The 23,128-nt window shown below is 37.8% G+C and overlaps 1 protein-coding gene across 2 annotated transcripts in view; it reads right to left on the bottom strand.

Annotated features, from left to right (window-relative positions):
* The window catches only part of LOC143882167 (mediator of RNA polymerase II transcription subunit 16-like), a 64,409-nt gene that overhangs the window by 10,342 nt on the left and 30,939 nt on the right, over positions 1-23,128 (bottom strand). The window contains exons 6-12 of one of the 2 annotated variants that reach the window (XM_077385615.1): positions 20,525-20,615; positions 18,090-18,683; positions 15,145-15,766; positions 14,973-15,052; positions 7,453-7,535; positions 3,966-4,202; positions 779-956 (exon numbers count right to left, since the gene is read on the bottom strand). In XM_077385615.1, coding sequence (XP_077241730.1) covers positions 779-956; positions 3,966-4,202; positions 7,453-7,535; positions 14,973-15,052; positions 15,145-15,766; positions 18,090-18,683; positions 20,525-20,615 — 1,885 coding nt within the window. The remainder of the gene's footprint in view (positions 1-778; positions 957-3,965; positions 4,203-7,452; positions 7,536-14,972; positions 15,053-15,144; positions 15,767-18,089; positions 18,684-20,524; positions 20,616-23,128) is intronic. The other variant, XM_077385616.1, reaches the window with a different exon arrangement.

The raw sequence follows: 23,128 nt of genomic DNA, 5'->3' as shown, positions 1-23,128 counted from the left end.
TTTCTAGTGACCACGTAAGAAAAAAAAAACAAATTTGAAACCATCACAAATCAAGTGACCATATAAGAAAAACAACAAATTTGAAACCATCACAAATGTACAAAATGTTAATGGATATTGTAAGATGTAGAGGTTAATGAAAATTTCTGGCATTTTTACAGGATTAGCTCCAAAAACAGAAAATCTCAAACAAATACTGAGCACTTCAGCCTTTTTTTGAGAATATCTGACCAACCGTTCAATTCTTCAAAACTCCTAAAAGTTTTGGACATTTTAGTTATATGAATATGCCTAGATCAAACAACATGAACCGAAATATCTAAAATATATACTAAATATGTTCTTTCCTTCGTCATTTGTTTTCTTTCCATGGTGGAAACCTTTTTCAATGGAAATTTTTTCCTGGAATTTCACGGTGGATTGTTTTTACACTTGATGCAGAGATTGGGAGGAGCCACCATTTAACACCCATGAGTGGGCCCACCATTTTAAACCATGTTTTGATAGGGTGGGTCCCACAAACTCTACTCAAACCCATGCGTCGGGTGGGGCCCATCATTTTACCTCATATTTTGATGGGGTGGGTCCCACGATCTCCACCCAAGCCCATGAATAAGGTAGGGCCCACCCTTTTACACCATGTTTTGATGGGGTGGGGCTCATTATTTTACACCCATGCACAGTTTTGATGGGGTGGGGCTCATTATTTTACACCCATGCACAGCATGGGCCAAGAATGCTAGCATAATATCTAGGAAGACTTGAGGTGTACACTGACCCTGAGTGGCAGAAGGAGACGCTGAACTATGGGTTGGACTTGCCACCATACTTCGGGTGCTCCCTGTTCCAGCTGAGGGTCCAACATGATGACTTGCCAAAGTACGACAAAAGCTTGCATAACGCCTCAAGCGGGTAATGAAGTGAGAAGCCAGATCAAGAACAGCATCAACATAGGCCTGTAGCATGGCGCAGCAACCAAAATCAACTCATGCAGGAGAAAGCAGGATACATTTGATGCGCATGAAGGAAGAAAAGGAGCAATATTATGCCAATGCATGCACTGGATAAAAGGATACATACATTAGATAAAAGTAGTTACACGATGATAAAACAATATAGAATTCCTGTCTTGAGAACTTAACAAAGCCATATTGATAAACAACACATATTGGTACAGCTGAAAACCCAAATGATCTATGAGCACAACATATAGTGCATTCTAATTCTATGTGCCAAAAGCCTTTACATAGATCCATCTGTTCTATGCACATATAGGGAGTGATAAATCGACCCCCATATATCTTAAATCGACCCCTATGTGTCTATCTCTCTCCTCTTTCTCTCTCTAACCCAGAGAGAGAAAGACACATAGGGAGTCGATTTAAGATATTTGGGGGTCGATTTATCACTGCCCCATATATATATATATATATATATATATATATATATATATATATATATATAGAGAGAGAGAGAGAGAGAGAGAGAGAAGGAAACAAGAGTGGGGACACATTGTTGGGGTGATCCTAAGCATTCATTTGAAAGGCCCCATCATGGATCATGGATGGGGTGTGTACCAAAAATCAGCTTCATTGGATCATCATAGGGTGTCCATTTGTGGGGCTGAAAATGGATAGATACTCTTTGTCCACTAATCTGCCCATTTTTTCACCCCACAAATGGAGACCCTAAGATGATCCAATGGAGCTGGTTTTTTGTGGACACCCTATCCATGAAAAGGCCTTCCAAGTGAATGCTTTGGATCCCCCCAACAATGTGGGCCCAACCCTGTTTTTGCACTCGAGCGCATAAACCCTTTGCTCATATATATATATATATATATATATATATATATATATATATATAGAGAGAGAGAGAGAGAGAGGAAAGTGACATGGGCCACGTGGCTCCACATTTTTTGGGGGATCCAAAGCATTCATTTGGAAGGCCCTTCCACAGATAGGGTGTGTACCAAAAATCAGCCCTATAGGATCATCCTAACCCTGCCATCTGTTGAGGGAAAAAATGGGCAGAAATATGGACACACAAATTGTCTTTCCATTTTCCACTCCACCTTTGATTGGGTTAGGATGATCCAATAGGGCTGATTTTCCAAATGAATGCTTTGGATCCCCCCAAAAATGTAGGGCCACGTGTTTTTGAGCTATAGCTCAGATAAGCTTACTTGAGCTATAGCTAAGGAACACTTTCCTCACACACACACACACACACACACAAGTAAAAAACCCCGTGCGATGCACGGGCCGACAAAGAACTGTACGGACCACATAATAGGTTGATGCAAACCGTCCATGTGATGAAACACAACATAAATAGGTTGTGCCCCAAAAATCATTTCCATAGGCTGATCCTAGCCCTCCAACCTACAGAGGTTTTCATAATATGTTGTTCCTCTTAAATCGGATGGTTAAGATCACCCTATAGATTTTTTATTAAAAAAGCATAAAGGAGGGGGGTAAGATTGAAATTATGTGGCTTTAATGGGTGCCTTTGTTAAAAAGCATAAAGGAGGGGTTAGGATTGAAAATATGTGGGTTGAATTGGTGTCTTAGTTAAAAAAAGTAAAAAAAAGTTGTGTAATTCTCATAGAATTTTCAAATAATTCAAAAAATCCTTTCCTTTTCTCTTTTGCTATATATATACTAATAAAAAAACCCGTACGATGCACGGGCCGACAAAGAACTGTACGGACCACATCATAGGTTGATCCAAACCGAACACAACATAAATAGGGCTGACAAAGAACTGTACGAACTAGAAGTACATCATAGGTTGATCCAAACCGTCCATGTGATGGAACACAACATAAATAGGTTGTGCCCCAAAAATCTTTTCCATAGGCTGATCCTAGCCCTCCAATCTATAGAGGTTTCCATAATATGTTGTTCCTCTTAAATCGGATGGTTAAGATCACCCTATAGATTTTTTATTAAAAAAGCATAAATGGGGGGGGGGGGGGGGGGGGTAAGATTGAAATTATGTGGCTTTAATGGGTGCCTTTGTTAAAAAGCATAAAGGATGGGGTAGGATTGAAAATATGTGGATTTAATGGGTGCCTTTGTCAAAAAAAGTCAAAAAAAGTGATGTGTAATTCTCATAGAATTTTCAAATAATTCAAAAAATCCATTCATTTTCTCTTCTGCTATATATATATATATATATATATATATATATATATATATATATATATATATATAGGAGGGGGTAGGATTGAAAATATGTGGGTTGAATGGGTGCCTTTGTTAAAAAAAGTCAAAAAAAGTGATGCGTAATTCTATTAGAATTTTGGGAGAAATTCAAATAATTCTCTCCTTTTCTCTTCTGCTATATATATGAAGAGAGTGTTTCTAGTCGGTCGGCTAGAGAACCTTCTCTAGTCCGCCGACCAAAAACATAGTGGGCCCATGTTGTTTGGATGATCCAAAGCATTCATTTGATGGGCCCTGGCATAGATAGGGTGTGCCCAAAAAATCAGCTCCATAGGATCATCCTAGCCCTTGGATTTGTGGAGGTTAAAAATGGACAGTGGAGGTCAAAAACACAGTGAGCCCACATTGTTTTGATGATCCAAAGTATTCATTTGATGGGCCCTGACATAGATAGGATGTGCCTAAAAAATCATCTCCAGAGGATCATCCTAACCCTTCAATTTATGGAGGTTAAAATGGACGCGTATAAACTCCAAAAATCTGTCTGTCCATTTTTAACCTCCACAAATCAAAGGGTTAAGATGATCCTATGCAGCTGATTTTTTGGGCACACCTTATCTATGCCAGGGCCTATCAAATGAATGTTTTGGATTATCCAAATAATGTGGGCCCACTGTGTTTTTTGGTCGACGGACTATATATATGAGATTAAGTGAATCAGCCATGCAACAAGTTTCTGCATCATAATTGTATAAATAAACTAGAAAATATATAAAGCATTGTGCCAAAAAAAACCTGGATGCTTGTAACCAATGCTTGTTCAACAGTCATTGCATCAGCATCAATACCAGATAATGTCTCACTAGAGGCCTGCCAAGGCTCTGGTATTAACGTTGCAGGATTTACAAGCGCAGATTCGATCCCTTTTCCTAACATATCTAGCAGCAATCTTGCTTGCATATCCAGGACAAGTGCCCTCACATCCTGAGCATTTGTACCTTCCAGCAGCCTGCATTTTATCCTATCTAGATTCTGCATGAAATTACAAAAACAGTCACTGAGTTCATTTATTAGAATCTCCATCGAATACCTCAACTAAAAGGTACAACCCATAATAAAATATTGTGGGATACCTGCATATTAGAGCATGGCCTCGACAATTTGGGGAAAAATATAAGAACAGCAGAAAGAAAGAACCAAGTAAAATGTTTGATAAACATTGAAAATATAAATCAACCATAGAACTTAAACTGAATAAACTTTATTTTGTTGGGTAACGACATAGTAAAAAAAGTACCCTTTATGACCTTTAACTGGAAAAAGCAAACACAGGAGTCCATATTTAGGCAGATTGATGAGGATGCCTATGACATACTGGTGTAAGTAAAGTTTATGAAACAAGTGCATAATTCAGCAAAGATAATTCAAGAGAAGAAGAGGGTTGACCAAAGTCAAAAAGTACGCCGGAGGGGGAATGGAAAAAACATGATAGCCTCACTAGTGGGTTCTACAGAGCTCCATTTGTCACAAAAATTGGAAAACTGAGGCATTATGATTAATGAAGATTTTTAGCAATTTTTATTTAATGTTTGGTAAGGCTGTCTACATCTAGCCCACCCCAGACCCCGCAATGGCAGGAGCCTCGTGCACTAGGCCACCCTTTATTTAATATTTGGTAAAGTATCAATAGGTTTTAATGGCCTCTATGAAAAAAGAATTTAGTGTTTAAATCAAGTAAAGAGTAATTAAGTGTTTCAATCAAGTAAAGAGTAATTAAGTTCTAGAGTTTTAGAAGTTGGTTTTTTGGGTTTATTAGACAAAAATACACTTTTTAATTTTGTTTGGGCTGGCTTAAATTAAAAATTGTCTTTAATTAGCTTGACCTAAGGGCAGAAATTGATCTTATACCAATTGTTGGGACAAAACTAGAGTTTAAGGTGTTTTAGGCCTATATATGAAGCTTTGATGTACATTTCAGCAAGGTAACAGGATTCGTTTATCCAGGTGGGGAATCGCGAATCCCCGATTCGCAAATCGGATTCGGGGTTCGAATCGATTCCCCAAATTAAGGGAATCCCGAATCGATCCCATCGGAAACGCGATTCCCTAATTGGGAAACACGATTTATTTCCCACCGGAATCGCGATTTATAAATTATAAATCCGCGTTTCATAAAGTTATAATTTGCGATGTTTAAAAATAAGAATCGGGATTTCTTACAGCCTTAAATTCACGAATCCCATTACGCATAATACGTTTTTATGTGAAATTACTATTTAAACAAGTTTACAAAGAACAGGGGGTAAAAATGACTCGGGGCATTTTTGTAAATTTCATATAAAACCTAAAAAATCGTATAAAAACAAGATTTTAGCTGAAACCGAAAAACCCTAGCCTCTCTTTCACCATTCTCTTGTGTCTGAAACCCTAGCCTCTCCATCACTCCTTCTCCGTTCTCTGAAACCCATCCCCACGGCTGACAGAAAGAAGAAGAAGAAGAAGAAGAAGAAGAAGAAGAGGAAGAGGAAGAAGAAGAAGGTATTTTTCATTTTATTTTTTCAAAAATGAAGTAATGAAACCCCCCCGTAACAGTCTCTATGTGGTTCTCACAGAAACCATTCTCTGAGAATGGTTTCTATAAGAATGGTTCACTGCTTGAGGATGAAGTGATGAACCCCACCCCTCTTTAACGGTTTCTGGGTTAGGGTTTCTCACAGAAACCGAGAATGTTTCTGGGTTAATGTTAATGGTCTTGCTGATTTAGCTTGAAATGGTTAATGGGGTTGGGTTTCTGTGATTCTACTTATTTCTGGGTTAATATGGTTTCTGTGATTCTGCTTTTTTCTGGGTTAATGGAAAATTTTATTAGTGTAGTTTTTCTGTGAGAATGGTTCTGCTATTGCAAATTTACAAGCATCTAAGTGTTTGTTTTTACTGTGATTCTGCTTATTTTTGCTATTCCTTATTTTTCAGCATCCAAGTGTTTGTTTTTACTAATATTTTTAAAAGTCAGGTTTTATTTTTTATTTCTTTAATTTGTTAATTATTCTCTAATCGACTGAGATGTTCATGCAAAGTGGTTGGAGATCAAACAACTGAACCTGAAAGAGCACATATCTCCAGATGGATTATTTAGCAATAAACCTTTTTTATTGCAAAATAAGGTAATAAACATGCAAATCTTAGATTTTTCCAACTCATAATCCAGAAAATTAAAGAAATGAAGTATTTATTAAGGTTTTTAATAAAAAAATATTAAGGTTTTTAAATTTTATCATTGATTAATTTTTTATCGCTCTCCGGCGAATCCCCGGTGAATCTCCGGCGAAAATTCGAATCCCGCTCCCAACCCTCCCCGGAGCCTTCGAATCCCGCTCCCAACCCTCCCCGGAGCCTTCGAATCCCGCTTTCGAATCCCGTTTTCGATTCCCGCCCTGGCAACCTTGCATTTCAGCAGGCAATACACTTTCTAATTTTGTTTGGGCTGGCATAAATTTAAAATTATCCCAGGTTGACCTAAGGGAAGAAATTGATCGTATACCATTTTTTTTAATAGTAAAGCTTCATAATTGAAGAAGAAGAATATACAACACCAACCGAGGGGCTCAAAGGGAAAAGAAAGTCACGCGGGGGGGGGGAGTTCAAAATTGATCTTATACAAATTGCTGGGGCAGAAATTGATCTTATACCAATTGTTCGGACAAAACTAGCATTAAAGGTGTTTAGGCCTATATTTGACGTTTTGGTGTACTTTTCACTTTTTCGGCAGGTCAATGAATAGTTATGAGTTTTCCTTTACAGTTTTTGGTTTTTCCCTACTTTGATGATATTTTGATCAACTATAATGTCATTATATCTTGCTCTAGCATTTCTTGTGAATATCTATAGGATTGCTTGTGTGATTGTTCAATTCTCTAGCAAATTTTCTATTTTGACTAGTAGATTTATACTTCATTAAAAGCCAGTATAAAATAATTCTGGAACCAAAATACCACATTTATAATTTCACAAGGTACATATGAATAAATTCACCCACCAAAAACCGAAAGAAAATGAATATCCTTGGCAAGAAATATACTTTAGCAAAATATGATGTGATTAAAGAAACTAACAAATTTTTTTAACAAAAACGAGCAAGTAGTAGAATGGTCTTGCTGCGGAGACAGATTCTCCGCAGGTCTGATCAGATCCCAACTATCAACTGAAAGATTCAAATATTTCGAGAGAAGCTAACTTTTTCAGAAAGCTGTATATAATATGACATAAGCAGACAGAAACATACGGGGCCATGTATTTGCCTATGTTGAGTAGATGGAAGAGAATGGAAATCCGCATCCAGTACTGCAATCACACTGTATAGAGACACTGTAACAAGAATGGAGGGCATTATAAGAAATATGAAGCTTCAGCCAATATCAAGAAAACATAATACATCCTAAGAAGAATTTATTAAGAAAATATCAGACATCCTACGAAGAATTATCATTCCCATAAGCGATTGTCATTCAAAATATCAAGTAGCTGGAATCCTACGTAGTATTCAAGCCAAATACAGTATGTGTATATATATATATATATATATATATATGAGGAAAGTGTTCCTAAGCTATAGCTTATCTAAGCTTATCTAAGCTATAGCTCAAAAACACATGTGGACCCACATTTTTTGGGGGATCCAAAGCATTCATTTGGAAGGCCCTTCCATGGATAGGGTGTGTACCAAAAATCAGCCCTATAGGATCATCCTAACCCAATCAAAGGTGGAGTGGAAGATGGACAGACACTGTGTGTCCATGTTTCTGCCCATTTTTTCCCTCAACAGATGGCAAGGATGATCCTATAGGGCTGATTCTTTGTACACACCCTATCCATAGAAGAGCCTTCCAAATGAATGCTTTGGATCCCCAAAAAATGTGGGGCCACATGTGTTTTTGAGCTATAGCTTAGATAAGCTTATCTAAGCTATAGCTTAGGAACACTTTATATATTTATATGAGAAAAATGTATCTACTCGATTGAGTAGATATTTTATCTAATCGATCGTGATGGCCTATCAAATGAATGCTTTGGATCATCCAAACAATGTGGGCCCACTGTGTTTCTAGTCGACAGAGTAGATAAGTTATCTACTCGATCGTCTAGATACACTTATATATATATATATATATATATATATATATATATATACTAGTTAAAAACCCCGTGCGATGCACGGGCCGACAAAGAACTGTACGGACCACATCACGGGTTGATCCAAACCGTCCATGTGATGGAACACAACATAAATAGGTTGTGCCTCAAAAATCATTTCCATAGGCTGATCCTAGCCCTCCAATCTATAGAGATTTCCTTAATATGTTGTTCCTCTTAAATCGGATGGTTAAGATCACCCTATAGATTTTTTATTAAAAAAGCATAAAGGAGGGGGGTAGGATTGAAATTATTTGGCTTTAATGGGTGCCTTTGTTAAAAAGCATAAAGGAGGGGGTAGGATTGAAAATATGTGTGTTGAATGGGTGCCTTTGTTAAAAAAAGTCAAAAAGAGTGATGTGTAATTCTACAAAAAATTCTCTTATTTTCTCTTATATATATATATATATATATATATATATATATATATATAGCATAAGAGAAAAGGGAGAATTATTGTCCATTTAACACGTCAATGGGGATGATTTTTACCGTTTTTTGCCCTCCCCACATATCTGTCATACTATCTAAGTGAGGGTAAAATCGTAATCTACATAAGAAAAGTACCAAGTACCAACATAGGGTAATTGTCTATGACAATTACGGAAAAAACTACAGAGAAGAGGTAAAGACATATGACAATGATGAAAAAACCAGTGTTTAAAAACGCGGATTTGACGCGGAACGCGGCCAGGAAAAATCCTTGTCGACTCGGCGCGGACGCGGCCAACAACGCGGTTGACGCGGTCATAACTTGGGAGAGTCGAAGGAGTTTAATGACTAATTAGGGCAAAACGCGGAATGCGGATGTGGTGCAATGCGGAACGCGGCCAAGGCAAAAAGGAGTCGACTCGGGGGAGTTCCTTGTCGAGTCAAGGAGTTTTTAAACACTGGAAAAAACTACTTTATATTACTCATGCAGGACACTTGCAAAATATTGACAGAGTCCGGGCACCTGAAGAGGAACAACAATTATGGAAACCTCTATCTATTGGGGGCTAGGATCAGCCTATATCGATTGGAGGGCTAGGATCAACCTATGGAAATGATTTTACGGGCACAACCAATTGATGTTGTGTTCCATCACATGGACGGTTTGGATCAACCTATAAGCCACATAATTTCAATCTTACCCCTCTCCTTTATGCTTTTTTAATAAAAAATTTGTAGGGTGATCTTAACCATCCGATTTAAGAGGAACAACATATTATGGAAACCTCTATAGATTGGAAGGCTAGGATCAGCTTATGGAAATGATTTTTGGGGCACAACCTATTTATGTTATGTTCCATCACATGGACGGTTTGGATCAACTTACGATGTGGTCCGCACAGTTCTTTGTCGGCCCGTGCATCGCACGGAGTTTTTTACTAGTATATATATATATATATATATATATATATATATATATATGATGAGGAAAGTGTTCCTGCACAGCTGCGCAGGGAGCTTCCCTGCGCTTAAGTGGCTTGGAAAGCGTCCCATTGGTTCGTTTAGCAGGTCCACCTTTGCGGGTCTAGAAAAAGTGACCAATGGGAGGCTTTATAAGCCACTTATGCGCAGGGAGCTCCTTGCGAGCTGCGCAGGAACACTTCTCTCTCTCTCTCTCTCTCTCTCTATTATATATAGCCATTTTGCAGCTGGGCTGTTGTATGAAAGGGCAGCAACACAGGCTCACTTTTCGTCTTATTCTTTTAATTCATCTGAGGTGGCTGCTCTCTCATGCAACAGCTGGGCCGCAAAAAGCCTTTTACGATGGTCCCTGTGTGTGTGTGTGTGGACATAGTTTGCTGCATGGAAACAGAGATGTGAAATAGTGCCATAAAGATAAACGGGAATGTGTGTGTGTGTGTGTGGTGAACAGAGATGTGAAATAGTGCCATAAAGATAAACGGGAATGTGTGTGTGTGTGTGTGTGTGTGTGGTGAACAGAGATGTGAAATAGTGCCATAAAGATAAACGGGAATGTGTGTGTGTGTGTGTGTGGGGGGGGGGGGGGGGGGGGGGGGGGGGCGGCATAGTATCCTGCATGGAAACAGAGATGTGAAGCAGTGCCATAAAGATAAACAGGAATACTCCTTTTTCACAAGAGAAAATGAGAAATACCGTCGAAAAAAAAGAGCAGATGCAAAATGGGAAATAATGAGAAACGTGGGAACCATAATTTGGGAAACCACTTCCATTCTTGGGCCCATAAAAGGAATACATTTTAGGAAAGAGATGCCCGCGATCCATCCTTAAATATCTCAGACAGATTGGTCTGACTTTTCTCATGCAAGATGATAACAAGAATCTGCTCTGAATTTTGAAAATAAGGCCTTAAAAATACAAGAGGATTGCTTCCAAAATTATGGGAACAAACATTTTCCATACCCTTGTATCCTAATTTCTTGTAGAAAACATATCCTTTCATTTTTTTCCTTTGAGTTTCCCAACTAAAAATCTTTTCCATGCACTTATCGGAATGAAACACCTGAATGGAGAAATCCATCTAGGAACCTCTTAACGTTGTCTGATCTTGATCAGATAGTAGTAAGAAAATCCTACACTGACATTTATGTGTTAGAGTTGCACATATTCTGGTCTGGAAAAAAAATCTGCATTAGCAAAATTTCATCATTTTGCAAATTAGGGTCGCATTGGATCCCATAAGAAGAAAACAGAGAATCCGATGAAGAAAACAGCATGTAAATTAGTAGAAGCCATGCTCCATTGACTCAATGAAAGCATGACCTTAAATAACAATAAGCCCTGAATATTATTAGAATCGACACCATAACTCTAAAAATACAAGCGGTGGCTATCAATTTCCATTCCCATTATTATCATAAAAGAATAACTCAGTTTACAAAATGATGCTTCATGAATCTTCATTGAAGAATATTATCTCTGTTCAGCTTATCAAGTAAGAGATGGTTTAGCAGGTAAGTCCCACATATCTTGGTCATTTAAATTTCAAAAACACAAGAATGCATCACTTTCACTCCTTGCTATGCAAAAATTAAAAAAGCAGTAGAGAAAACTGCATTCTTTGACCATAATGAGTCTCAAAAGCATAGTTGGCAAAGAGAAGCGAAGCAGGAAGCATGGGTTCTAAAAACTGGAAAATGTGGGATGTGGGAAGGATTAAAGAAGCAACAGGGAAAGAAAAGAAGAAACATGCAGAAAGCATCATGGGTAGTAAACATGAAGCATGTAATAGGCCTCATTGGAAGCGAATGAGGAGCGTGTAGAAAGAGATACGGGTGGGTTAGGCATGAGGGGTTAATGCAGGTTACGATTACCAGTTGCTAGGATTACAAGTAGTTTAAGAGGACTTCATGGATGATCAGAATTACATGTTTTAGGGAATTATATTTTTACAATCTTGATGTTTTATTCATTCGGAATTAATGTTTTTTTTTTTTTTTTGAAAAAAAAATTCATATAGATTTTATTTGAAACTTACGATGAATTTTTCATGTTTTCAAAAACGCATTTGGTTTCAAAAGAGGAAAATACTTTTTAGGAAAAAAAATAGCACCTAAATAGGAACTGTAGTCTTTATAAGAGGACGTTTCTTCCTCTAAATTTGGAAACTGAGAAGAATTTAGCTCCCAAAACAAGCTTCCACCCCAACTAGTAAAAGATAATTACAATAGGCAAATAAAAATAATAAATCTAACAAATGATTTCCATTGCGGCAGCGTAGTCGCCACAACCCCCAACTTATCACAACTCTATTCTCCCTTCAGAAAAGAAAAGTCCAAAAGGTCTGATGGGGACATCAACAATGGGCGTCTTTTTTTATTATTTATCTTCAATTTTCGTCATTTTATTTGTAGCCTACTTTTAAGCCATCAAATCTCATCCGTTTGGTGTGTTTTTGGTATTATTAGAAAGTTTTTCAATTACCTATCTAATGAGCCCAAGATCACATGGTTTGGATGTGAATTTAGCAAGTTATGAGTGTTTGTAGGAAGTGGTATAGGTCTATTACGGGATTACTATTTTAGGTGAGTTTTTAACTTTATTTAGTTTACTTTTAGATTAAATGAATGGTTGAGATTAATTGATTAGGTTTTAAGTTATCTTCTAGGGTTTCTTTTCTCATAAATACATTTATGAAAGCAATGTAAAGGACTTTTGAATATTGAATAGAATTGACATCCTTTTTGTGAGAGCTATTGTGGCTTGGACGTATTCTCTTCTCCTCTTGGTGGCTTGGAGCCAATCTTTCTCACTCTCATTTCTTCTTCTCTTCCTTAAAATCATCCCCAAACAAGGTAAGACATCAAATCTTTCAATCTTCTGTACTTGTTTAAACCTAGAGTTGAGAATCCTCAATTCCAAATAACTTCTTTAATCTTCAAGATCTCAACTTGAGACTTTGAATGACTTTATTTGGGACTAAAACTCAGCCAAAACACCCAAGATCCATAGCTTTAAACCCCATTTTGCACCCAATTGAAAATTCGCACCCTTTCAACCCTAGAACACGTTTTTTTGGAAATTGATGGTGCAACGGCCATCAAAACTAAACCCTAGGTCTGAAATTGGTTTTCTTTTCATCTTTTAGATCATACCATACGAACCATCAGCCCTAAATCCTGAAATCACATATCTGTCCAAATTACCCTTTTGGCCTCAATTGGAGCGATTTGACCCCGTTTTGTTGCTGCAGAAATTTATTATAATTTTTTCATTGGATTATTACTGATTTATCGTCAAAATAAGGTTTAATTCATAAGTTTTGATACTGTTTAATTATTCTACTTGGTCACACGTTTAAAACCATGTTTTGAGCTAATTTTACCTTACCTGAAGGACCATGTAACTGTTGACTAATTTTTTTAAGATTTATTTCATGCTAATTGTGTTCTTTCTCATTATTTAATGCAAATTTAAGCATCAATATTGCTGCTGTCCGCAAATTAATTCTGCCTTAAATCAACCCTAGTTAACCCGTAGGTGTCTTTAGCCTCTTAAGAGTTAGCCCTAAACTTTCCTAGAACCCATTATCCTATTAGGAGTGTAGGATTTTCCCTTGTTTAGTTATTGTCCTGCATCAGTCTCCCACTACCCCAACCCTAGTTAACCCGTAGGTGTCTTTAGCCTCTTAAGAGTTAGCCCTAAACTTTCCTAGAACCCATTATCCTATTAGGAGTGTAGGATTTTCCCTTGTTTAGTTATTGTCCTGCATCAGTCTGCCACTACCCCAACCTCCACTCGCCTCCACAATCCCACATCTCCTAAATAACAAAGACCTATCTCACCATGATATTTCCAACCTATTATTTTTTGAAAATGTGGAGATTCATAAATAACTATTCATGAAGAATTTTGAATCCTTCCCCATTCATCTCACTGATTCGTGAAGAAGCTTACAAAACAAATTTATTCGGTTCTAAGAAAGATTTGGAATCCTTCCTCATTGATCTCTTCCCATTTACTTCCCTCCCAAATCGTACCTTCCATGCACCCCACTCACCTCTCTTTCCACACCCCTCCCTTCTAAATTTTTAAATTTCCTAAAAAATCCCCACTCCACATGATCTCTTCTTGTTATAAGTGACTTCTTATTCTAAAAAACTGAAGCTTCACACCTATCCACTCTCCCCATAAATTCAAAATGACCCCTCTTTCTCAGGACGACTCATTGTATCACAGCCTTTCTCAAGATCTGCTAGACTATTCGATTCATGAATTCGTATTTCATCCATGTCTATGGACAGTATTCTCTTGCTTCCAATATAAAGCATTTTAAGAATGCAAGAAGCCTACAAACAGAATAACATCATTCAAACAATATGTGCTTGGAGATTTCTTTGTTTGCACAAAAAATAATAATAATTGCTAAGCTAATCAAGACCTTTTCTATTAAGAAGAGAAGGAGAAAGAAATTTTGGGTCCATCATTGATCATTTGTCATGCAAGAAGCTAAGCCTCATAAAAAATATATATCGGAGTTCTTATGTCGTTTCCCTGAGTCTAGTTCTCCACCATGTCCAATCACCAATCGTTGGCTTGAGTGGAAAGAAAAAAGGTGGGGTAAATGGATTTTTATTTAAAGAGAATTCTAGAGAAAATATCTTAATTTTTAAAATTCCCAACAAAAAATCTAATAATTTTGAACAATCCCTACAACGTAGGTGATGCTTCTGTATATAGTACAGATTTTTCTCTAGAAAATCTCTCCTTAAATGACAATTCATTCCTCCCAATTTTCTCTCTCAATTAAAAAAGTCAATGAATTCTACCTCCTTCCCTCTCCCTTGAAAGAAAGAAAAATGAAGACCCTGAAGGATTTTAACGGAATATATTAACTGTAAATTATATTCAAATCTTAAATTAGGGTGTGAGATTTTTTTTATCCTCTTAGAGAATCCTTTCTTTTGTCTTGCTTATGTGCATCACACATGCCTTATCTACTTGTATATAAGAGAGTGGAGCTGTAATCAGAGAGAAAATTGCAAAGGTGTGCACCAAAAAATTAATAATGAGCCCCAACTTACCAATACCCGAAGCATATATGATGATTACAACGCAATTTCCTCAGGAAAATTAAATGCTTATATCCTCTTTCCTGCTTCTATATAAAAAAGGAAAAACAAAAAAGGAGCACCTGCTTACCAATGCCATCCTCTGCAGCACTCTGTGTACAGCCAACAGCATCCCACCAATCAACTCCAACCAAAAGACTCCACCAAAATCTGGTCAGACAACAATTACATTATGCGAGAATTGATTCGCACATACAGCAATATAATAATATCATAGTATTCACAACTTATACATTGCACACCTGTCTGCGATAGCTCGTTCCCATGTCGCAGAATTGATTTTCACTTGAGTGCTGTGAACAGCAGGAGGAAGAACACGTATTATCTTCAGTATAGTGCGGTCCTTGCAGGTGTCATGCCAAACAGAAGCCAAGCAGCAGCTAGTAGAAGAAAAGGCAGGAGCAGCAATTGTAGAACCAACATTTATGTAATAGCTATCAACTGGAGCAAAGCTTGCCCCAGAAAATATGTGAACTCCACCCCGGAGAAAAGCAACAGCAACCTCACCGCCATGAGCAGAATAAACAAGTTGAGCGAGCATTCGAACATCACTTGGCAGATCATAGGGATCAAAAGTAAGCTGGTTTGCCTTCTCAATACTAGAATCTGATGAATTCCGATCATCAGGTAAACTTGGTGCCACAGAAGCTGCTTGGGGACACTTCCAGTCACCCACTGGTGGCATGCTTTTATTGACTCTGGTAACCCAAACTGTTTGCATGGGTGCCTGCCCCCCATAATTTGAAGCAGGAGTTCCGAAAATTGGATGAAGAACAACATGCTGAAGAGAGGATTCCCAACGTTGAACACGCCATCCCGTGATTGAAGGCCCCTCATCAGGATCATAAGGGGACATGTATTGCCCTATAAGAAGGCAAGAAATTAAAAGCATTACCATTCAAAAAAATTAAAAGCATTTCCTAGCTTGCTATATTGAAAAGGCATGCTTCTACAATGCATAACTAAACAAAAGAAAGCCAAATGCAACCTTTTAACAACTCAACTCAACTCAACTAAGCCTTTGTGCCAAATTAGTTGGGGTCGGCTAATGAATCCTTTAGAAAATTTTCATGAAGAATGTGAAAGGATCTACCTGGCTCAAATTGACTAAGTCTAATCCTGACACTAGTTGGGTTCATCTACATTGTCATGTTTCTATTATGTTCCTAGCCCTCAAGTCTTTCCTCACTGTCCCTACCTCTTTTTACTCCATCAACTTGGCACGAGTCACTTCTTCTAAGTGGAGCATCCAAAGGCCTACGTTGGATATGCCCAAACCATCTTAAGTGGTGCTCTCTCATCTTCTCCTCAATTGGCGCCACCCCTACCTTTTTACTGATGTCTTCATTTTCAATTCGATCTAACCTTGTGCAGCTGCACATCCATCTAAGCATTCTCATCTTCACTACACTCATCTTATGCACATGCTGCTTCTTGGTGGTCCAGCATTCTTAGCCGTACAACATGGCTGGCGTCACAGCTGTCTTATAAAACTTTCCCTTCAACTTGGTACGTATTTTACGGTCGCACAGAATTGCTGAATCTTGCTTCCACTTCAACCAACCTGCTCTTATTCTGTGGTTAACATCCTCTTCAATCTCTCCTTCCATTATGTAGGATTGAACCAAGATAGCGAAAGATATCCCTGTACAACATGGCTGGCCTCACAGCTGTCTTATAAAACTTTCCCTTCAACTTGGTAGGTATTTTACGGTCGCACAAAACTGTTGAATCATACTTCCACTTCAACCAACCTGCTCTTATTCTATGGTTAGCATCTTCTTCAATCTCTCCTTCCATTATGTAGGATTGAACCAAGATAGCGAAAGATATCCCTTTTAGGTACTTCTTGTCCAGTCATATTTACTACATCCTCGCCCCGCCTCCTTACATTACTAAAGTTGCACTCCATATACTCTGTGTTAGTCCCTCTCGGTTTAAAACCTTTGGATTCCAAAGTAGTTCCCCATAACTCTAACTTAGCATCAACTCCTACTTTGGTTTTGTCAATTAATGTCATATGCAAATAACATACACCACGGCACCTCGTCCGGGATACCCTCCGTAAGTTCAATCCATAACTACAAACTGAAAATATGGAAACAAGCATGAGTGCAAAAATTAAGGTTAAAATATTTTTTTTTGAATGGTAATTAAGGTTAAAATATTAATAGAGATTCTCTGGGTTCTGGTGGTGAATATAAAAAACACTATTTTCAAAAAAGGGAATGAATGTCATTTAATTTTTAGAAGTCAAAAAACAGAAATATGATGCAAGAGCAGGTTTCGCACCCATGGGGAAGAAGAATAAGCATTTATTTTCTATTTCAAGGGTGTTTTTCTTATTTTTGAAGGGGTTGGAATTTTGTTTTTGTTAGTCATGGGTTGTAAGTGACTTGAGATGGTAGGGATCATCCACTTAAGTCAGTACTTTATTACTTAAGTCTATCTTTTAAGTTATAAGTTGTAGGGGCAATCATTTTAAGTATTTTCCATTATGTTAGTCAATTATGAAGGATTCATTTATTGAGATTAAAATAAATTCAAGGGTTAAGATTACTTCTAGTGTTACTTGTGCATTAAAGAGGGTATTATGCTGTAAACAAAACAGTTATTGAGATTATTGAAATTCATGAAGGAGCCTTTTCTCCCCAGCAATACTCCTCTTTGTGATTTAATTCTCTCATGCTCTCTTCTTTTGGATTTTCTTGTGTTTATCTCTTAGACCAGATCCGTCCAGAACTCCAGATCTGTTCCTTTTGCTCTGTTGCATAAATAAAATATGCATCATAAAAAGCAAAAACCTTGACAATGAACTAAAGCAAAGTCAAGAACAAGGAATCTGTTGTTCTATAGTGAAGAACAGTGTCTCAGCTCAATATCAAGGTGTTAAGTATAAAAGAATAAATAACTCCTTCTCCAACAGCTTAAGCTTTTGGACTAACTGGCTGTTTCACTTGGTATCAGAGCCAAAGGTTCTGAGTTCAAACCTCCTTGATAGCAAAAATCCATATGCAATGGCCAAACCCAAAAGAGGGGTCACATGTGCCACGTGTAGGCCAAACTCTAAAAAGAGGGACCACACGTGAGGGGGGGTGTTAAAGTATAAAAGAATAAATAACGCCTTCTCCAACAGCTAAAGCTTCTGGAGTAATTGGTTGTTTCACACAGGGATACATATAGATACCTTCAACAATCACTACAGATATGACCGATCCACCTCGGGTTGGATCAAAAGCAACAGCGGTAACTCCAGAACCCCATGTAGTGGTTGCAGCTGATTGAGCAGCAGCTTCAGGGCTCACATATGCAGAAAAATTCGAAACTGGGGAACAATGAAGCGACATTGTCGCATTGAATTCTTGATCAGTCTGCTTCATTGCTTGCTTTCCTCCAGACATTAAATACTCTTGCCAACTGAATAAATATGCAGCCAACGGGGAAAAACCTGTCCAACAGGGAGGATTCATGGAAGGTGGGACCCCATTGCTCACATTTGTCTTAGCAGTTGCCTGAAAATTATTGCCAGGCCCAGGCATAACCTCCCAAACAACAACCGTTGATGGGTTTACAATTGGAACACCTGCAACGTGCATGGTGCCTGACTCGGTTATGATTGCATCGGCAGCCATGATACCACTAGGCCCGGCTCCCAATAGTCCTTTGCTTGTAGAAAACCATTTTGAGGTTGCATCACTTTGAGGAGGCCACTGAGACCAGTGAAGTTGGACAGAGCCTGATGAAAAAACTGAGCAAACACAAAGGAAATTTGGCCACCTAGCTGAAATAGAAATTCAAAAGATATATCAGGTATAGAGAACATCAACTAAACACAGTGCTCAGATCCATAAACCAAAATCAATCATAAAAGGAAGAGAATGGGCCATTACAATGATTTCTAAATCGGCCAACATGGCAATCTAGGGAAAAAAAGATAGATATTGTCAGATATATGTTATATCATGTACATGCATAAGGGCATAATAGTCATTCTGTAATGTGCTCTCTTTATATAAATACATGAGTGAGGGGGAGTCTCCTCTCAACTCACTTTTCTCCTTCTCCATCTTTTCTCCAACATGGTATCAAAGCCCTACGGTTTTGATCCCCTAGAGACAGGGGCGGAGCCAGGAATTTACATTTGGGGGGGCTGGACTAATTTACACTTGCCTACATTGGTCATTAGGGGGCCCATGGGAACTAAACTAGCAAAGCATGCATGTACCATAAAAGGAATTTTGCAAGTCTTTTTCTTTTCTTTTTTTTTTTTGGGGGGGGGGGGGGGGGGGGTGGCATGCCCCCTCATGCTGTATGTGCCTCCGCCCCTGCCTAGAGAGACCGCCATCCAACCCCCCTTCCTCCTCCATCTTTTCTCCAACAGATACATATGATACCAAAACAATTAAGATGAATGACCTCCTTCATGACTGTTATGCAGGTACACTGAGTGTGATGGGTAGAAACCATGCCATGCGAGTAGAACATACATTGAGAACAACGATGGTCAAAACTCGACAGAACACTGTACGTCAGGCAAAAGTTTGTTAACCCAAAGTGGTGGTGCACTGGTATGTAAAATATGCTCTTCCATCGAAGTCACCCAGAACAATGACAAGCTAGAGTAGCTGGCAATACTCCATAGGGAAAACAGAAATTTCATGCATGCTTTATCAAGTTATTAAATACATCAAGTATACCTTTGAAAATTTACATCCTTCGTTGTACAGCCTACTTATCCACATTGTCAACCTAATTTAAGCTTGATAATGAGGTTTGAAATTTTTTCTTTTTGACATGCTGATACAAGAGAAAGTCAAGAGAAAATCAATTATAGATGATGTACATGCTTTATCTAATGAGGTCGTCTTTTATTTGTATATTTCTTTGCTGTACGTCATGCACATTCTTACGGGTACTTGGGTCTTTAAGATGTTTAACAGGGCCATATTTCATTCTCATTGTTGTTTTACGAGGCCTTTTATGGGGCCTATTATCATAGTACGTACTTTTTCAATGTGTGCTAATTCCTAAAGTGACAATTCCTTAGCTCATACTCACTCTCAATCTCATACTATCAATGTCTCATATAATGATAATGTGGAGCAGACATACAGTAGATAATGGTTCAAGTTAGTAGTAAGTAGCAGCAATATAGTTCAAAACTTGGAAATATCAAAATATGTGTAAGATAAAAAACATAAAAATACCATCATCATTTAGCAGGTAAGTACACAAATTCGTAGAAAACCAGATGTATCAAAAACTGAGATAAGCTCATGATATTGCAGAGGTAAGAAACATTCCCACATCTAGTGAATAATTAAATTTTTTTCTATCTATTTCTGATTTTCATAGCGTCTCAGGCGTGTCGAGTTTTCCCTGATGCATCTCAAAAATCCAAGAGTTTAAAACAGGGAACTAATTAGACGTGTATAACACTAATACGGACCAATAACCACTAGAAAGGATGCAACAAAAAGGTTGCAATATAAGAAAATCCATGCAAGAATGAAATGCAACTCCAGAAACCAGTCTTATAATATAATTAATCCTGGCATAAAAGTTTCCAGGTGGAATAATTCAGAGCACTTCGAAAAGCACAATATTTGAAAAGTAGCAAACCTGAAGTTCGGGGTTGCTGTTGAAGAAATTTTTCCTCAAAGATTGAATTTGAGTTTGCAAGACTACTAGAATTTGAAGCATGCCAACGATACTGAATTTCAGAGCAAGAAAAAAAATAATGGAATCTTAGAATATAAAAGATGAACTGAAAAGAGAAATAGTTAATGTAATCAGTAACAATAAATATAGAACTTAATCTTATCAATTACTGCCCCAAAAGAACCTTTTACAGATGCAAAAATGCAACAGTGCAATATCTCAAAGAGCAGTCAATGAACAAGGCATGAAGAAATTAGACAGCAGTTTCTTTTAAATGGAATCCTTGGGAGTAGTAAAAAAGTGAAACACTTGAAAATTGTTAAAGTATAAAAGATAAATAATGCCTTTCTCCAACAGCTTAAGCTTTTGGAGAAGTTGGTAAGTTAATATGGTATCAGAGCTAAAGGTCTCAAGTTCAAACCTCCCGGATAGAAAAAATTCACATGCAATGGTCGGCCCAAAGTGGGACCACATGTGCCACGTGTTTGCCAAGTGGGCCACACGTGCGGGAGAGTGTTAAAGTATAAAAGATAAATAACGCCTTTCTCCAACAGCTTAAGCTTTTGGAGAAGTTGGTAAGTTAACAAAATTAAAGTTGTGCGGCAGCCTACCATGCTGTTAACAAGCCTCAACCAAATTCTCACTTGAAAAAAGAGAAAATGATGCAGCACCGTGAAGAGAAATTGAGAAAAGGGGAGAGAAATAGACGAAAGGACAGAGAAATAGAAGAATAGGGGAGGGAGAGAAGAAAATAACCCGAAGAAGAGACGAATTTCGGAAGAGAAGAGAATAGACGAAATTAGAGGGAGGAGAAGAAACCTTTCGGGAGAAGCCAATCAGTCTTTATTAATCATCAAAAGTTCTTCTTCTTCAAAAAAAATTAATCATCAAAAGTTACAAAATAAACTGTAAAGAAGCCTATATATAGGGGAATAAACAACCTAAAAGATAGAAACCTACTAAAATAAGAATTCCTAAAAATAACATGGAAAATAAAATCCAAGAAACTAATAACATGGAAATAAAAATACTAGAAACTAAATAATGTGGAAATAGATCCTAATATCTGCATCATTCTCCCCCGCTTGAAAAGAACTCGCCCTCGAGTTCCAATCCCAAGCGATTTGGATTTGATTTGGCTAAGTTATAGGCAATTTTAGAATAGGGTAAGGGTCTATTACGGGATTTACTATTTTAGGTAAGTTTTTGTCAAGTTTTATTTATATTATTTTAGATGGACGGCTATGATTAGTTGCTTGGGTATTAAGTTAGTTTTTAGGGTTTCTTTTCTTATAAATATATGTTATGTAAGCATTGTAATGGACTTTTTGACTATTGAAAAAGGAATTAAAGTTTTTGCAAAAGAAGCTATTGAAGCTTGGAAATTCTTCTCTTCTCTCTTCTTAGTGACTTGGAGCCATTCTTCTCAATCCCCTCTCATCTTCTCACTTCTATTCTCCTCTCAAATCAGCCATAAACAAGTAAGTCATTAGTTCTTCAATTTTTGTGTGTTCTTGAACCCTAAAATACAAAAACCCAAAATCCAAATATCTCCTACATCGTTTAAGATCTCATCTTGAAACTTTGAAGGACTTATTTTGGGATTAAACCTTAGCCATAGCAATCAAAATTTATAGTTTTACAACCCCTTTCGAGGCCGATCAACTTTTTCACACCTTTCAAGGCCCAAAACTTGCTTTTGGAGATTGAAAGCGTAATCGGCCAACGTAGCAGCCCCCTAAACCTGAAAATATGATTTCTTTCATCATTTAAACCTATTGTCTTTCAACCCACAGCAGTTTCCTTCAACTTCCAAATCTGTCCAAATTACCAAAACCCCCTTTTGGCCTAAATTGAGCTAATTTGACCCCGTTTTGCTACTGCCCGTAAAATAATCACGTGTTAATTCAGCCCTAGGTTAATCTTTTAAGTGTTTATTAGTATTCCATGTTAGCCCTAAATATTTCCTAAACCTTTATCCCATTAGGAGTGTAGGATCTTCCCTATTCTAGGTATTGTCCTGCATCAACTTGGTATCAGAGCCTAGAGTTAGTTGTAAGAAACCTTTAGGGTGTTAGTGTCCAGATTAGTGTCTAGTTTTCCTGTGCATGCCCACAAGAAGTGGTAAAGATTACCACACGATGACTTCTAGCAATCCAGTATCTAATGATGAGTTAACTCAATTCATTAGAGGCAATATGGCAGATCTGAACCTTCTCCGTGAAGAGATACAGCTTAGTAGAGAGCACCGTGAAGCCTACAATCGAGATCGTGAAGCCCACAGTCGAAAGCTACAAACTGTTAGCCATGAGATTCCATGGTAGCGATGTAACCAACCGACGTTATTCAATGTTACCACAGTCGAGAGCTATAAGCCCACAACCGATGTTACCCACTCCCACGACATGCCAGACACAGTTGATGCTAGTGATGGGTCGAATGTTCTTGGTGAAGAGTGTGCCGCTGATGACAGAGTTGCTAGGTATACTGAGTCTGAGCCTATTGTAGAGATTGCAGACATCGAGGCCATGATGAGCATTGTGACTGAGGATGCCGATTATATAG

The sequence above is a fragment of the Tasmannia lanceolata genome, unplaced genomic scaffold, assembly GCF_043159265.1.
Source record: "Tasmannia lanceolata isolate RefF3 unplaced genomic scaffold, GAP_Taslan_0.1 ptg000007l, whole genome shotgun sequence".
In the NCBI taxonomy this organism is placed as follows: domain Eukaryota; kingdom Viridiplantae; phylum Streptophyta; class Magnoliopsida; order Canellales; family Winteraceae; genus Tasmannia; species Tasmannia lanceolata.
Note: the sequence above shows the minus strand (reverse complement) of the source record. Positions and strands in the feature narration are given on the sequence as shown.